Genomic DNA, 18,250 nt, shown 5'->3' with positions numbered 1-18,250 from the left:
CCATATAAAGTTTAAGTTTTTATCGAGTATATGTCGATTTAAATTATACTCGAAAATAGCAACGTTAACCTTGAAATCGCATCTAAAATGACGTGTCCAAATTTCAGGCCGCTACGACACGCCGTTTCGGAAATGTGACGGACAAACAAACTCAACACAGGACTTTGGTTCCATGGAGTTGTGATTTATGTCTCATTAAATGTAACATAAGTACATTGTGAATAAAATTAATAAATAAATGAACACACACGTGTATTTTCAGTTTTATAAAATAAATATAGGCGAATTATATAAAAATAAATGAGAATAACATAGTACATATTTAAAAGTATTTACAATACAAATTAATATCCATTTGGCAATTCTCGATCTGAGTACGGCGCATTGTTTTGCTGCGAACTGTAGCTAACTTAATACCCAATAGTCATAGAATGGTTTTTCTACGTTTGGGCTCCTCTCTAGGTTACGCATTATTACTTTGAGATAAATATGTATTGAAGGTAGAAGCCAACTTTCTTAATGCAAAAAGGTATGAAAATATGAATATGAAAAATGTACCTGTCGTCGTATGGAAGATGAACGCTTTCGAATTGATTCCTAAAAACAATGAGATTGTTAAATATACATATGAGCATAACAGAAATATACATATGAAATACATGTTAGAGATATTATTGCTGGGGGATTTGATTGTTGAGGGTTGGAGCTCCTACCCCAGTTAGAGATGACAGAAGACACAAGATTGCCGTATATATATATACAGGGTGTTCTTTAAACCCCGTCATATCCGAAACCATAATGATCAGTATGGGCAAGAAGATATTTTAGCACATTAAAAAAAATATTTAGAACGAAGAAATTTTTTTTTTTTAAATTCTAAGAAACAAATGGTTGCTGACTTCTGTAGGGGAGAAGCGAGGGAGCCGCGGCCGCGCTGTTGACTGTGTATCAGACTCCCCCCTCCCCCTCCTCGTTTCTCCCCAGCAGTAGTAAGCAACCATTCGGTTTTTTATTTTAAAATTTATTTTAATGTGCCAATATGTCTTCTTGCTCATACTGATCATCGTGGTTTCGGATGTGACAGGGTTTAAAGAACACCCTGTATATATGTTTGGATAATTTAAATAGCGACATTTTTGTGAAAATCACCTCAAGGGCGCTGTACAATAAATAAATATCCCTGCACGCCTTGCAGCCACAGAGCGTATGGACGGTTGGGATCCTAGTTTTTTGTCTCCAATTATGATATATAGGAGCTAGATTACAGCACGTCTTGCAGCTACAGAGCGCATGGACAGTAAGAAATCTAGTATTTACATTTTTTTTTAAATCTATTTGACAATGAAGTTTAGAGTTTAAGTGATATTTTAAAAAACGAAATAAAAAACAAATTTATAAAAATAGAAGTTAGATTACAACAAGTCTTGCAGCTACTGAGCGCATGGACGGTTGAAATTCTATACCCTCATTTACTTAATTTAGATATTTGATAGTTTATAACATTTACATAATATGATAAAAATAATATGATAGCTAACATCACAAAAAGTCTTGCAGCTACAAAGCGCATCGACGAGTGGAATTTCAGCAACATAAGAATGATTTAAAAAGTGTACCTTAAAAAAAAAAAAAACACAATTAAAATACGTAGAGCGTTGCGTGTTTATTACATGGTGAATAAGATACATCACTCGGTTGTGTGGTGCGAACGTAGCGGCGATGATGGGCTGAAGAGACTGCACTTGAACAACATGCTGGAACTAAGTGACTGGCTGAGCTGGACTTGGGCTGACTGGGCGTTGACTGCGCCCTGTGGTCTCTTTATAGGCCACGATAAATGAAAGTACTTTCATAGGGTGAAAGAGAAGGAAAAGGATGTATAGCTGGGGCCTTATGCTGGAAAGATGTGACATTTTGTCACTCACTCGATAATAGTCTTCTCGATTGCTTTGTCATAATGTTATTTTAGAAAACCTTCTTCAATCTTCTTTCACGTCGCAACGGAGAGACCGATTGACATGATTTCTTGCATAGGGAGAGCCAGAAAACTGACAAGTATCAAAGCTACTTTTTATGTGGAAAAAATATCACTCCCCTGGTAAAATTCTAAAGGGAAAAATGAATTAATATTGAAACAAAATACCAATGCTACATTGCCATAGACTAACGGATCTTAGTTTTTTTGTATACTGATAGTTTGAGGATCGGCAATTGATACAGACTATTGTTTATCTTGAAAGCAACAAAACTAATTAATTTACTGATTTCTCCCTAAAATTGCCACAGTGAACAATTCCAATGAGTTGTATTTTTTTTCAAGGACTTTTTTTTTTGTTTTTTGCACCACAACATAGATAGAGAAAAATTGAGAATTAAAAGTTCGGCCGTTGTCTATCGTGGAAACCAATAACCAAAATGTTTTACTAAAACATTCCCTGAGACAATCTGAGTCAAGTATAATTGATAAGATTAAGAAAGGGTCTCTGAGATGGTTTGGTCGCGTAGAACGAATGGACGAACGAACGACGACGAAAGAATGGTAAAACAAGTATATATGGCGGAAATGAACGGCAACGTGAGACGAGGACGACCGAGGAAGACGTGGCATGATCAGATAAGCCAAAATCTTAAGTCTGGTCATGTCAAAAGCAGACAGAACTGAAGGGCAGGTATGACAAGATGTATGAATGTGGAAGAGGCTGGGTTTGTATGCCAGGATAGACGTGTGTGGCGGTCCATTCTCTCTGCCTACCCCTACGGGGAAATGGCGTGATGGTAGTAGTAGTAGTAAAACATTCCCCTTTCAATTTTCTCCATACGTCCTTTTTCTATAATACCATACGCGAATATGGAATCCAACTACCTTTAGGCAAAAAAGTAAATGTTGCAGCTGATGACAGATCAGAAGCTCTATGAATGTTTCAGCTTCCATATTTTTTATAGCTTCAGCTGTGTTGAAATATGTCTAAAATGGAAAAGAAGAGATTTTACCCCAGCGTAGTCCCCTTGATAACGGACGCCTGAGAACTGAGAGTCTCCGCAATGAATGTGTCGGTGAAGGCGTCTTTTGGGCCTTTCCACTTCCTGCCTCCCGGCAGCACCAGCGGGCGCGTGTTGGGCGTGATCGGTCCAAACGCGGGCTTGGGTCCGGGGGTTCTTCGGGGGCACGCCGTAGCGGACGACGGCCGCTGTTTCAACTGGCGGTGGCTCTGCTCGGACGACAACTCGCTCATCAACTCCTGCGCAAAATTAAGCGGCGAATTATAACATTGAAAATATGCACATTGTTTGATTGCACGTGCAGGTTTCATCGTTACCGAAATCGTCAGACTGGTAGGAGACTAAACAATATTATATGTTATAATTTTCTGCCTTTATTGGAGAAACGTGGAACGGAGTTGGACCTTCTATGCATTTTCAAAATACTTAATGCGGCATAAAATGCTCAGTTGCTCTCAGAGCTCCACTTAGGGTGAATATTTTGCTCGTGCTGTGAACATTGGCAAATGGTTTTTCCATATTTATACATCATATTTCAAGTATAACTTTTGACTTCAAAATTAGGTGATTAAAGCAATTTTCTATGAATGTGTATTGAGTACACTGCGCTGAAACGCGCGGATTTTTTTAGCACAGTAAGGGGAAGGGCTAATACTTGTGAGGATACGGATAGTAGTTTGGCCGGATACTAGATATCCGGCCTATTGTCAAAAAAAAAAACAATGAAAACACCCCAGTAATCTAATTTTTCTCACAGTTATAAACAAATTTTATTGTCCATAAATTTAAAGGGAGTCGAAATATTTTCATTATATTTTAACTATCAGTTACCGATCAATGAGTAAAAATTAAAAAAAAAAAATATGTGCCCGTATTTTTTTTTTAGAGAAATAGTTCACTTTTCAGATAATTGAGGTTACTTCCCTTTTCCCAAACATGGTCGATATTAAAAAAAGAATTTAGTGGCGTTGATTTCATGAAATTTTCGCAGCTAAACGAATATTAGTTATTTGCTGGATGGGAAGTAACTTTACGGTATCCGGCCGGATATTGAACTATTACCCGGTATCTGGCCGGATATTGAGTCCTACTTGGTATCCGGACAGACATGGAACTATTATTTGCTCTCCGGCATGATATTAAGTTGGTATCCGGCCGCCTATTGAACTGAAATCTGGAACCCGGCATGATATTAAGATGGTATCTGGCCGGATATTGAACTACAATCTGGAATCCGGCCGGATATTGCATTGGCAGCCGGATGGATTTTGAGCGATTATTCGGTACCCGGAGGGATATTGTGATACAGGGTATTAGATCAGTATCCGGCCAGATACCCAATGGTTGGCGGATCTCCGTTTCATCTCTAGTTAATACTTACTAGTTTCATTTTTTGTATTTTCTGTTCCTCGCTATAATTTTCCGTAACCATCTCCTGGACTTCACAAATTTGTTTGGTTTCATTCTGTTCGTCTTTTGTTTCTTCCACACCGTTTTTTTCTGCACCATTTTCTTCACATTTCCCATTCTCTACAATGTTTTCTTCATTTGCCGCGACTCCGTTGCACCCCACTTCTTAAAAAAAACACAAGTAATGTTAATATAAATTACAACAGAGATGAAAAACAGTTTATAGCAGGAAATGTAAGGGCGCGTCCAGGGTGCGGGCGTAGTGCGGTGGCGACAGCAGGCGCGACATTTCAAACATACGAAAACATATGGAAAACGCCACACATGGCCATAGTACGAGGCCTGTAGCGAGCGCGACAAATTACTGTTTGACGCCTAAGAGCGAGCGATTTTACCATACATTTACAATCGCGCGTGACTAGAAATGACCGGTTTCTCGAGCCTAGATAGCGAGCAGCAAATAACCTACCTTGGTATGGTCGCGCGGTAAGACTAAACGAATTTGATCTGTCTAAAGTCTGTTCATTATTTCAAGAATTCCCAAACAAACAAACCAGCCGCGTGATACTCGACGGAGAATAGCCCATTTCACACATCATCAATCTAAACTGCACGCTAAAATTATAGTGGGTTAAACTGATTAGATTCGTTTGCACCTATTTAAATTTGATAATATTTATGTCGTTGAAAATGGCCATCAAAATTAAATATTGGGGTAAAACACAATAATAATCAAAAACTGCTGACGATGCAGTTCTGTTAGCAAGCAGCAAGCAGCAAGGCTGATTTGCAGCAAATAGTCTCTAGAATGTATGATGTATGCCTGGAGAGCGAATTGGCGATGAACGAAAGTAAGTCAAAAGTGATGGTATTTGAAAGGGATAGCGAAGTTACTGACTGCATAATATATGTAAACAACGAATGTCTCGAGCAAGTAGAAGAATTTGTGTATCTGGGAAACTTGTTTTCAAAAGATGGAAGAGTAGAAAAATATGTTGAAAGAAGAGTGAATGCGGGCAACAAAATGAACGGAGCACTAAGCACAGTAATTTCTAATAAAAATATGTCAATCGAAGCTAAACTGGCAGTGCACAACGGAGTTTTAGTCCCAACACTTATGTATGTAAGTGAAACATGGAACTGGCAGAGGAAGGATGAAAGCCGAGTGAACGCGGTTGAAATGCGATCTCTTAGACGAATGTGTGGGAAATCAACGTATGACAGGGTTACGAATGATGAAATCAGGCGAGAGTGTAAATCTGAGACAAGTAAAATTGATAAGATTAAGAAAGGGTCTCTGAGATGGTTTGGTCACGTAGAACGAATGGACGACGAGAGAATGGTAAAACAAGTATATATGGCGAAAATGAACGGCAACGTGAGACGAGGACGACCGAGGAAGACGCGGCACGATGAGATAAACCAAAATCTTAAGTCTGGTCATGTCAAAAGCAGACAGAACCGAAGGGCATGTATGACAAGATGTATGAATGTGGAAGAGGCTAGGATTGTATGCCAGGATAGACGTGTGTGGCGGTCCATTCTCTCTACCTACCCCTACGGGGAAATGGCGTGATGGTAGTAGTAGTAGTAGTAATAATCAATAACAATAACTTTGTCTACTACATAAACACTCAGGTAGAGATTTCTCTGGATCATGTCTAGTCTGCCTAACTAGGTACAATCTGTTTTAAGGCAGACATTTTTCTAAAAATAAACAAAAACATTACAGCCTACTTGTTTTACAATATTAATTTATTAGGAATTTATTTTTGGTAAATTTTCCGATTTTTCGCGACCTTAATCCATCCATAAGAACGCAAATATTGCTTTTATAACAAATAAAAGGTAACGTATATTTTATTTTGTATATTTTCAAGAATCTTCGCAGTACAATTTAATTATCTAATTCTTATTGCGGGCAAGAAAACATTCTTGTATCCAATTTCCCGTAGGGCTGAAATTCCTCATAAAATTCTCTAATTCTTATAAGTAATGGAGTACCTCAAGGCTCGCATCTTGGTCCAGTGTTGTTTTTAATATTTATAAATGATGTAATTGATATATTTGATAATGTACATGTTCACATATTTGCAGATGATATGAAAATATTCAAAGAGATAAAAAACATTAACAATTGTAACATTTTGTCCCATAATTTGTCCAAATTAAACATCTGGTGCCAACAAAATAAATTGCAACTCAATATAAGCAAATGTCAAGCTTTGAGATTCTATAAAATTACATATACGATTCTATTTAATTACATGTTAAATCAAATTAAAATTACTGATGTTTCTACCGTGAGCGATCTGGGTGTTTTGTTCGATTCAAAATTATTATTTGAAGAGCACATTATTAAAATATCTAACAAAGCTGTAAAATTATTAAGATTTGTACTGAGAACCGGAAAAGATTTTAATGATATAAACACATTAAAATATCTTTACACATCTCTAGTTAGAAGCCAACTAGATTATAATTCTCCAATATTACTTTCTCAGATTCTATTGAGAGAATTCAGAATAAATTTCTTAGATATATTAATTTTAAGATGGGTTTTTCTACTAATCAATTAAATTATAACAAAATTTTAGACTCTCTTAAATTAACTAAATTGCAAGAACGAAGAACATCGACCGATCTTACGACTTTATATAAAATAATAAAACCAATGTTTGATACCCCCGATCTACTGAAATTGATTTCAATTTATGTACCACCTAGATTAAGCAGAACATCTACAATATTTTATTGTCAAAATTGTCGAACGGTAGCTCAATATAACTCACCTATTGTTAGATTACAGAATACCGGGAATGAATATGCATCACATTTTGATATATTTAGTTTATCTCTGCCTAACTTAAAAAATAAAGTGACCAACATATTTTTATCAAAAAGAGCAAATCATCTTCGGAAGATTGGGTTGGAATAGTTATAATTTGATTGATTAATGTATTTTGTAATTGTATAATTTCTTTAAAATATATATGTATTTCAAGTAATTAATAATGTGTACAGTACGAGTATATTAATATTTCATACTCGATTTTTTTTAAATATTTTTATTTTTAAGCACTCTTTATACCACATAAATGTCAATGGCAGAAATGCCGTATGTAAATAAATAAATAAGTAAGAAAAGAAAATATTTTTGGTTTTATTTACATTTAAAGACATTGACAAACCTTCTTTTTCTTTAATCTCATCCTTTCCACTCTCTCCGTTTATTTCATTTTCGGGACAACCATTTCCCTGTAAAAAATAAAACAAAACTGAGATTCTGGATAATCATTAGCACCAAGAACAATTATAGCATTAATTATTAATTATAGCAATACTTTGAAATTTCACCGCCCGTGATATTCAAAAGTAGGACCCTAAATTCATCATCAAATTATTACTAATTAAATCAGCAACATGACAACGCTATAATTTATTGATTCGGTATTGTCAACACGTTCACATGAACCTATGACATTTCAAAGTAGTTTATTTTTATGGATGTTTTACACATTTTGAAGAAACTTAGCCATACAATGAGAAAATTCAGTGATTATTGTATTTTTTTTATTTACGCCCCGCGTGACGTCACTAGTTCTCATCCAAATTTGATGCAACAGAGATTGAAAACATTTTTGAGAAGGTAATATGGAAATCTAGGCATTTACAGGGTCTGTCATTAGCTGGTATAAGTGGCTACTATACACACTGTGCAACATTTACCATTCTGCCCTTGTTTAAACATACACATTTCAGTCATGTACTTACAAAGTTCATATTGTGTTTAGTTAGCTGGTGGTAGAAATTACGTTCTCCAGAGGTTGTAATTTACCCAGATTTCTGATGCATTTGGCACTTAACCATCTGGTAAAACCCTTATGGACCAATATTAATATCTCATGCAATACAATGGTACCAATATCCAATACAGGAAATCCGTAAACAATCTAGGAGTACAAATGGGTGAACATCTCTGCTGGCGAGCTCATACTAATGAATTAAGCCGCAAAATATGGTTCAGTCTGCACTCACTTAGAAGGTTGCAAAAATTCTCACCCATTAATACTAAATGCACCCTGGTACAAGCATTACTACTGCCCATTCTAGATTACGCTGATGTTTCCATGACTGATTTAAGCTGTGAGCAACTCGATAAACTTGAACGATTTCAGAATACATGCATAAGGTACATTTTTGGTCTTAGGAAATATGACCACATTTCTGACTATCGTAGGTAACTGAAATGGCTCAAAATTAGACAGCGGAGAGACTATCACTCCCTCTCACTTCTGTTCAATGTACTTCATAGTCCTAACACTCCTATATACCTGCGTGAAAAATTTCAACGCTTATCAGTTCATGGTTTACCTCTTCGTTCTAATTCTCAAGGCACTCTCTTAATACCCATCCACAATTCCTCTTTCTTCTCTAACTCATATAGTGTCCATGCGGCTCGACTGTGGAATCATCTCCCATCCACCATCAAAGATGTTACTACATTATCTCTGTTTAAATCACGTCTGAAGAAACATCCCCTTTCTCTTCCTTAATCTCTCCTCCTTTCCTTTTTCCTCTTTCCTCTTTTTTCCTTTTTCCCATTGAGTAATAGTTTTTATTTAAGGTTTTTTTTAAACAAATACGTTTATTTCTATGTTTATATATCTTTAGTTTTTTAATCTTTTTTTTCTACTGAATATGTTCTGTAACTTGAATTATATAAATAAAACTTTTATTTTATTGGTTGGTTGGAAGAAATTGCCATTTGACAATAAGCCCGACAATGTACAAATAACATTATGTGCAAAAATTTAAATAAATAAATAAAAAAAGTAAAGTATTTCTAATTAAAGGGGTTATGGTATGCACCTGAAGAAATTATAATATAAATCCATACACAGTCCTTTGTACTAAACTTCCCCATTGTTCTCGTCTGTTTACCTGTTGTTTCTCTGGTTCGGTAACCTCATTCTTTGGAACCATCTTTCCCAGCTGCTTGGAGACCAGGTCCAAGGTCTGCTGTATGGCAGCTGGCAGTCTGCTCAACGCTTCCAGCTGCTTCTGCACCTTGGCGAGCTGTTCTTCTACGGGGAGATTCTCGTCTGCAAGAAACAAACCATCACGCCGAGATAATAAAACGCCAGATCACTTTGTGTGAATATTCGTCGGCCTCGCGGTGTAGTGGCCAAGAGGTCTCGGGTTCGACTCCCGACATGGTTGTCGTGAAATATTTATTTAAAAATGTGTTTTTACACTAGAATATTTCATAGTCCCGGTAGTTCAATAACAAATAACTATCGACGTGCTTAAAAACATACTAAGCATTTGAGCGATCACAATGAAGAATAATGAACGTGCTTAAGTTATCGCAATCATAAGTCAACGCGTGTGTAATCTCTAAGTCAACGCTCGTGTCGGTTTGTTTTTTGTTTTCTTCGTAAAAAAATACAGTTCACTGGCGAAAAATCGGCGTTTACTATAAAAAAATAATACAATATCTTGCATTTGCAAATTAGTAATGAGTATCTAATGCAAAATAATGAAAATTAAATTACAATTACTATGGCGACAGCTTTTAATAAATTAATAAATAAAAATTTCAGTTTTGGAATATTTTTCATATTTACACCGGTGAAATTCAAATATGTGATTGCGCAGCAGGATTATTCGTCGGGAAACGTAAATATTTTGACATGTAATATTAGGTGTTCACGGATGTTTCATTGTGGTCGCGAATACGATAAACAATGGTGATAAATTGTTATCACGTCGGTAGTTATTTGTGATTGAAATACTGGACTGGTAGTTAAAATTTATCTTCAATTTTATCTACAAAGTAAAATTAAGTTTTTTGTATGAAAAGCAGAATATGCATACAAATTTTTCTTCTAAACATGTTCAATTATAGGTTGCCGACGAAGATACTTTAAATATTTATGCAAATATACTCATTATCGTACACAAATATCGGTTTTCCTTAAAAACAGTCGAAAATAACTTTTGTCAACTTCCCGTTGTAATCGGGGCCCTGAAGCGTAAGACTAATCATCTTACCTTCATGTAACAAAACTTATCAAGATACACCGCACCAATGCCGTGCCCTATGCACCATCAGGTGCGGAAAGGGAATCATGATGATGATCTCATGTGAACAAATAAACGAAAATATTAATAAATAGTTTCACGACCCATTCGTCTCAGAGATCGCATTTCTTAACTAATTCACCGCGGACTCGCATACATACGTCTGAGTATCTCTGACAACACTACCATGCTTTGTTCACAGCATATTGAGCATATGTGAGTAATTTATTTTCAAAAATTTTGTAGCTGAAATAATGAGGAAGTTCAGTGGTTTTTTTCAAAAGTTTTATTCGTTAATAGACTGTTAAACTAAGTCAATTTTTTTTTTTAATTTTTACATATCGTATTATCGGCGCTACGATTTTTTAAAGTTTTGTATTTCTGAAATAACTCCGCGTGTGACGTCAGAGGTTCATTTCCGCTTACTCCCATTCAGTTCTTCCTATTGGTCCAGAAGCGACAAGCAGACCGGAAATCTTCCATAGCTCTCAGATTATAGGTTGACTCACATGAACCAGTGACGTCATTTAAAGTAGTGCGTTTTTATCAAAATATTTTTTATTATTTTTTCTGTACATTTTCAAGAAACTTTGCCTTACAATTTAATGCTCTAATTTTTACCCCGCGTAAGAAAACATTTTTTGTATCCAATTTCCCGTAGGGCTGAAGTTCCTCATTGTTAATTTGTTCCACTAAATCTTTTCAAAATTCATTTGTAAATAGAACCTGCAAAATGTGTAATCAGAAATTAAGTTGTATTGATATTAATAACATATCTTTAACTTCGTTTAATGAAATTTCCAAAAATAATTCAAGTTATGATGTTGCGCCTTGAATCCGCAGCCTAGATTATGCAGGTTATGTGCAGTTCTGTATGTAGGCACATTATAAATGTACACTGTTTGGTCAACTAAAGCTGTATTATATATTATAATGTGCAACTGTGTGACCATTATTCAAAAGTAAATATATTTTGAACACTTTGAGTACCGGCCGAATACACAGAGAATTACCCTGTGCCCGGCCCATTTTTGTGAAATTTCATGCTTTGTGAAGGGTTTCTTAAACGTGTCATAATGATGAATTCCAGCCCAACCAGGAATTAAATTTTAAAAATGTTTTCGTGAACACGTGAATATTTAAAAATTTTGTAGTAGGATGAAATATCTCAAAAACGCACGCAAAAATAAATAAAAAATGTTAAAAATAGTATTCATTTCAAAATCGTAAATAATGACGTCACTCCTAATATCTACGTGTGTATTTCCGGTTACCGCTTTAAAGCCCCCGCACCTTGAAAGGAACGTTTTGACCATAGAAAAAAGAGTATAATTTGGCATTTCAACCAGAGATTATGTCAACTTTCTAGGTTTTTCTAAATCGAAACGTTCGTAAAAACAACCATAACATAGAAATGAGCAAATTACGACCAACTAAATGGAAGTAATCAAAGCAATCTTCCATAGATTCTTGTCAGGTCAGTGAAAGTAAGAACGCCAACCGTTTCATGACGTCACTACTGAAAAGTGACGTACTGATTAGTCATTTGGCGCGGTATTTGATAAATGTAACTTTCAAAAATCATATCTTTGTAAATAACGCACAATAAAATTAAAATATTTATGCTTAGTTAAATAATACGCTAATAGAAAAAAAAAATTAGAAAACAGTGGAATTCCTCATTATAAAATATTAGGTTAAATGAATTGTAACTTCTCATTTTTATTTGAAAAAAATTAATAAGTCATTTTTGTATGATATTTTTGCCAACATTGGCCTCTATGGAGAGCCAATTGCAATGTTCGCTCAATTGGTTATGTTTTTTATGATTATTTTAGTTTTTTTAAATGTATTTTTTTATTTTATTTATTAGGGATATTATCAGTAATACATGTAACAAAAATACAACAAATAAAATATACAGAGACTAAAACCAATGACAGATATCCACAGAAATACATTAAATACACGTACAATACATACTAGTGTGTTTGTGTGAGTGTAAGTGAGTAAGAGGGTGGGTGAGTGGGTGTTATATTGGAATGAGGGTGGACATGTGTGTAAATATTGCACAAGTGTCAAGTGTCGAAAATATAAATATATTTAAAATATTAAGAATTAGAGATAAAATGTAATAAAATAACATAAAATAAGACTTTATTATTGAAACTAAGTATAAGATAAAAAAGTATGTTTTAAGACGCGCATTTTAAATGTTATTTTTTTACAATCAAATGGATCAATAAGGGGAAAGTTCAAATTATATTCACTAACAAAACGTATAAGTGGAGAGTTCTGGGCATAGTTCGTACGAACTGCTGGCAGATGAAATAGAGAGCTCGACGAGTGACGGGTGCGGTAGCCGGGGACATTTAATGATAACTCCGACAAAAGAGCCGGACTATCAAGGCGTCCACTGAGTATGTCACGAAGCACCCCCATGTCCAACAGTAGACGGCGATCTTCTAAAGTAAGCAAGTGGCGTTTGTTGCAGGAAGACATATAATTGAGATCGGTATACCTGCAGCTCCAGTTAAGATGTCTAAGAAATGTCCATTGAATTTTCTTGAACTTTTCTTTATGTGTGACATATTGCGGAGACCAAACAGAAGAGGCACACTGGAGCCAACTGCGAACATGAGCAAGTAGACCGTTTTAATACACGCGATATCTTTAAATACTTGACATGTACGAAGTACAAAACCAAGGTTTCTATGTGCACGGGTCAGTATGTCATCGAAGTGATTCTCAGATGTAAGTTTGCTATCAAGAATAACACCCAGATCGCGTACGGTATCAACTCTCTGAACAGGCTGGTTTTCTAATATATAATGATATGGGATGGGATGTCGACCTCGCGAAAAAGAAATAAGCAAACACTTTGATACATTGACGTTAATACGATTTTTCAAATAGTATATTGCTTATAATGTTAATGATAATTAGGTTCATTGGATTAATTGCGTTTTTATTTTGTTATTATGTTAACTTTGTTAAATAACTAATTTAAGGCATGCTTTACTTATTGTAAAATGTTTCCCTCGGCACGGGACACCCCAGTGAGGGAACATTATTTTGTATAAAAAAAATAATACAAACATTGTAAAAGTATAAATAAAAAATATTCATTGTCTCACTCTTTTTATTGTAATTTATTATATGAATAAAACACGAGTGATACTTTAATCCACAAATTTGGAATATCCAGTGACCGGTTTCATCGCTTTCGCGACATCTTCGAGACTGGTATCTTTATTAAAGAGTTAAATGTATTTATACAGAACAGAGGTAAGGATACATAATTCAAAGTTATATGTAAGTAAATTAAATAAAGTTATTTTTATCTTAAGGATCATTATCGACAAATTTTCTATGGGTTAACTAATGAATGGATATAATGCTATTTTAATGAGTTTTGAATAAGAATTCATTAGTTAACCCATAAAAAATTTGTTGATAATGATCCTTAAGATAAAAATAACTTTATTTAATTTACTTACATATAACTTTGAATTATCTATCCTTACCTCTGTTCTGTATAAATACATTTAACTTTTTAATAAAGATACCAGTCTCGAAGATGTCGCAAAAGCGATGAAACCGGTCACTGGATATTCCAAATTTGTGGATTAAAGTATCACTCGTGTTTTATTTATATAATAAATTACAATGAACTTCCATCAAGAATTTTCACTTCCAAACTTCAATCTTTTTATTGTGCTTTGTATCCCGGTCCCGTGTTTTTCCGTGGTTTGCCAGCAGCGAAAAAGTACTAATAACAGTCACTAAATGTCAATAAAATGAACTTTTTTAGACAGCTGGTGAACCACGTGAAAACACGACACCAGGACACAACGCGTGGTTATAACATTCACGTGTTTACACGGCTCCGGGATACAAAGTGTTAGTAAATATTTACTAACCTATTGTTTCATCCACCACCAAATCCTTCCATTCTTTCTCCTCCTCTGGTTTGTTGTCTTCGACTTCTTCCGCAACAGTTTCTTCTTTGATCTCTTCAGCTTCTGAATCAATGAAAAAGAACAAATGTTTACACTTTTTTTTATTTATTTACAATTTTAAAAAACCCGCTAGGGTTACATTAGAAATTTAATATTGTCTAGTCATTTTATGTCTCGTCTAGTCTAGTTAGTTCAGTCATCATGTGCTTTTTCAGATTGATTTTAAATTTGTCTCCATTAAAAGTTTTCAAGTAGTAAGGTAGGTCGTTGTAGTGTTTAAGTCCATTATGTAGTATTTTTGACTGTCCTGTGTTTGTCGTTGCTTTTTCAATATGATAGTGTTTTTGTTGTCTGGTGTTATATTTGTGTATGTCAGCATTTTTGACTAATATTATGTCGTCGTCTTGGATGTTTCCCAGTGTTATTTTGTGCACAATTTTTAAGGTCTCAATTTTAGTCAAGTAGTTTATGTCAAACTGGTGTGTTTTTTTGTACAGTTCAGTCGTAGAGGTCAGGTGGGGTAGGTTGTATGTTAGTTTAAGAATTTTATTTTGTTGTCTTTGTATTCTTGTTATGTCTGTCTTGTTACCAGTTCCCCAGAAGGCGATCATGTAACTCAATTTACTTTTGACATTGGCTTCGTACTTCATAATTTTTTCCTTTCTTGATATAAAATCTTTAATTTTGTAGAAGAGGCTATGTAGTGATGCCATTACTTTAGTGAGTCCGTCTATGTGTTTTGTCCATTTGAATTGTCTGTCCATTGTGAGTCCTAGGTAAGTCACATGTTCTAGTTCTTTAAGAGTTTCGTTGTTTATTTTTATGTTCATGTTATGGTTCTTCTTTTGTGTTTCGAAATGTATTATGTTGACTATTCTTCCACATAATCGCCATCCCGCTCGATGGATGTGGTGAGCCGCGGCACAAGCTTCTTTATGCCCTCCTCGAAGATTTACCCGCTAGCTCCCTGACGTCACTGCGACCTGTGGAGATCTATTCTGACGGGTCCCCGTGAATAGCTCTCGCCCTCCAAGCCCAGGGGTGGTATTTTAAATCTCCTCTACTCCCTAGAGAGTGGTTAAATTAAGGATTTTATTTTTTTTAATGTAACAAGCGTTGCCTAGTAGATGATTTGGTTCAGCCGGATGAATCTCACCCACGTGATAAAGGTTTCAGGTCTTTTACTTTACAAAAGTCAGCAGATGGAAGAGTTGAGGAAATGTGGATGTTCAAACATGGGCAAAATGGTGAATGTTACCCAGTGTGTAAAGTGGCCACTTAAACTAGCCAATGACAGGTCATAAGCCATGTAAATGCCTAGACTTCCATATCCCTTCTTAAAAATGTTTTCCCTCTCTGTTAAAATAAATTTAAATATGAATTATTATTACGCTAAACCAAACATTCCGTGTGTTTAAGCAAATTGATATGACATAAAAACACAACCAGTTTGTTTAAGTGAATTGATGTTGCTCAAAACCAAACAGCCTGTATGTTTAAGTAAATTAATATGACTCAAAACTAAACGACCTCTATTTTTAGTGAATTGATGTGACTCAAAACCAAACCGCCTGTATGTTTAAGTAAATTAATATGACTCAAAACTAAACGACCTCTATTTTTAGTGAATTGATGTGACTCAAAAGCAAACATCTTGTGTGTTTTAGTAAATTGATTTGACTCAAAACTGAACATCTATATGTTTAAGTAAATTGATATGGCTCAAAAGCAAACATCCTGTGTTTTAAGTAAATTGATTTGACTCAAAACCGAACATCTATATGTTTAAGTAAATTGATTTGGCCCAAAAGCAAACATCCTGTATGTTAAAGTAAATTGATTTGACTCAAAACTGAACATCTATATGTTTAAGTAAATTGATATGGCTCAAAAGCAAACATCCTGTATGTTAAAGTAAATTGATTTGACTCAAAACTGAACATCTATATGTTTAAGTGAATTGATATGGCTCAAAAGCAAACATCCTGTGTGTTTAAGTAAATTGATTTGACTCAAAACCGAACATCTATATGTTTAAGTAAATTGATATGGCTCAAAAGCAAACATCCTGTGTTTTAAGTAAATTGATTTGACTCAAAACCGAACATCTATATGTTTAAGTAAATTGATTTGGCCCAAAAGCAAACATCCTGTGTGTTTAAGTCAATTGATTTGACTCATAAGTAGACATTATGTATGTTTACATATATTTACATGATTCGAAACCATACACCGACTTGGTACGTATCTTCCTCACCCGTTTCTTCCGGTGCGTCTTCCGGCGCGGCCTCCGCTTCCGGAGTCTTGACCGGAAGCGGGATTCCGGTTTCCTCGAGGTCCGGGAACTCCGAATCGGCCAGGTACTCCGGAGCGACCAGCAACTCCGGGGCGGGCTCCGGCACCAAGATCGGCACCTCTGGTATCAAAAACACGCCCTAAAAATAAATCAAAATATTATTGACAATATTTCACACATAAAAATATCATTGGCAATACCTCTTCTTAAGTTATGACTCTTCAAGGATGGTATTCTGAGCACTTTTAACGCGTATTTACATACTAAATACACGCTTAAGCTAGGGTTTCCTAGGACAGCGGTGACCGTATCTTAACGGCCGTAGTGAACGGTGATGCGGTGGACAGCCGTCGTAACGGTGACTAGAGAGTGGTTTCCTAGGAAAACGGTGTTGATAACATTTAACAACACCGTTTTCCTAAGAAGCCACTCTCTAGTCACCGTAACGACGGCTGTCCACTGCATCACCGTTCACTACGGCCGTTAAGATACGGCCACCGCTGTCCTAGGAAACCCTAGCTTTACAGAGCGATCTTCCGGGCGCAATTCCGTCCAGAATACCAGACCAGGTAAAATATAAGTTTTTTTGTTTTGTACATCGTTTTGTGAAAAGGACTTAAATTATATTGTTCTGGTATTTGTTACAATCAATATAGTGTAAAGTTTCCGCCAACTAGGTTTTGTAAAATCTCCATTGAAAATAAAGGTAAAAATTGCATTTTTAAAAGAGCTATCTATGAATAATTAGTGGCATATTTTCGTTCATAATCACATTTCAGTCATACTTGTTCGAGTGAGCATTTAGTGGGTAAGAGTTTTTGCAACCTTCAAGGTGACTAAAATTGAAGTGTGGACTGAAAAATGTTTCTCGTTCGCCTGGACACAGAAAGTAATGAAATTACCTCGGATAATATGCTGCTTCCAGGCTCCCGTTTGGGCTGCTTCTTTATATTTACTTTATATGGAGGTTCCTGCAAAAATACAATAATTCAATTAATCTTAAAAACAACAACAAACCATCGCTCCGTTTCCCCGTAAGGTTAGGCAGAGAGGATAGAACGCCACATCACTCTATATTTGCATACAGATCTCGCTTCCTCTACATCCATACATCTTCTCACGCACGCGCACCGATTATTCCGACTTTTGACATGTGCATCTTCGAGTATCAGTTGGATTTGGTCATGCCATGTCTTTCTCGGTCTGCCTCTATTTCTGCATCCATCAACATTTGCAGCGTAGATCCTTTTAGCCGTTCTTTCGCTGTCCATTCGCTCTACATGTCCAAACCAACGCAGCATTCCTTTCTTGATTCTGTCAATAATGCATGTCTCAGCCTTACACTCTTCGCGGATCTCGACATTTTTGCACCTATCGTACATAGTTTTACCACACATTCGCCTGAGAGATCGCATTTCGAAAGCATTCAGCCTACTTTCATCCCAGTTTTTCCAAGTCCATACTTCGCTCCCATACATCAGGGTCGGGACCGGCA

The 18,250-nt window shown here is 35.6% G+C and overlaps 1 protein-coding gene across 1 annotated transcript in view; it reads right to left on the bottom strand.

Moving 5' to 3' along the window:
• The window catches only part of LOC148274486 (uncharacterized), an 83,647-nt gene that overhangs the window by 6,430 nt on the left and 58,967 nt on the right, over positions 1–18,250 (bottom strand). Inside the window, exons 8-15 of the mRNA XM_088237038.1 lie at positions 17,658–17,726; positions 16,717–16,894; positions 14,421–14,522; positions 9,355–9,515; positions 7,602–7,668; positions 4,382–4,575; positions 2,992–3,239; positions 559–597 (exon numbers count right to left, since the gene is read on the bottom strand). Of these exons, the coding sequence (XP_088093164.1) occupies positions 559–597; positions 2,992–3,239; positions 4,382–4,575; positions 7,602–7,668; positions 9,355–9,515; positions 14,421–14,522; positions 16,717–16,894; positions 17,658–17,726 (1,058 nt within the window). The remainder of the gene's footprint in view (positions 1–558; positions 598–2,991; positions 3,240–4,381; positions 4,576–7,601; positions 7,669–9,354; positions 9,516–14,420; positions 14,523–16,716; positions 16,895–17,657; positions 17,727–18,250) is intronic.

Source organism: Micrasema longulum, unplaced genomic scaffold (genome assembly GCF_059751315.1).
Source record: "Micrasema longulum isolate JH-2025_06_02 unplaced genomic scaffold, ASM5975131v1 h1tg001641l, whole genome shotgun sequence".
Taxonomy (NCBI): Eukaryota; Metazoa; Arthropoda; class Insecta; order Trichoptera; family Brachycentridae; genus Micrasema; species Micrasema longulum.
Note: the sequence above shows the minus strand (reverse complement) of the source record. Positions and strands in the feature narration are given on the sequence as shown.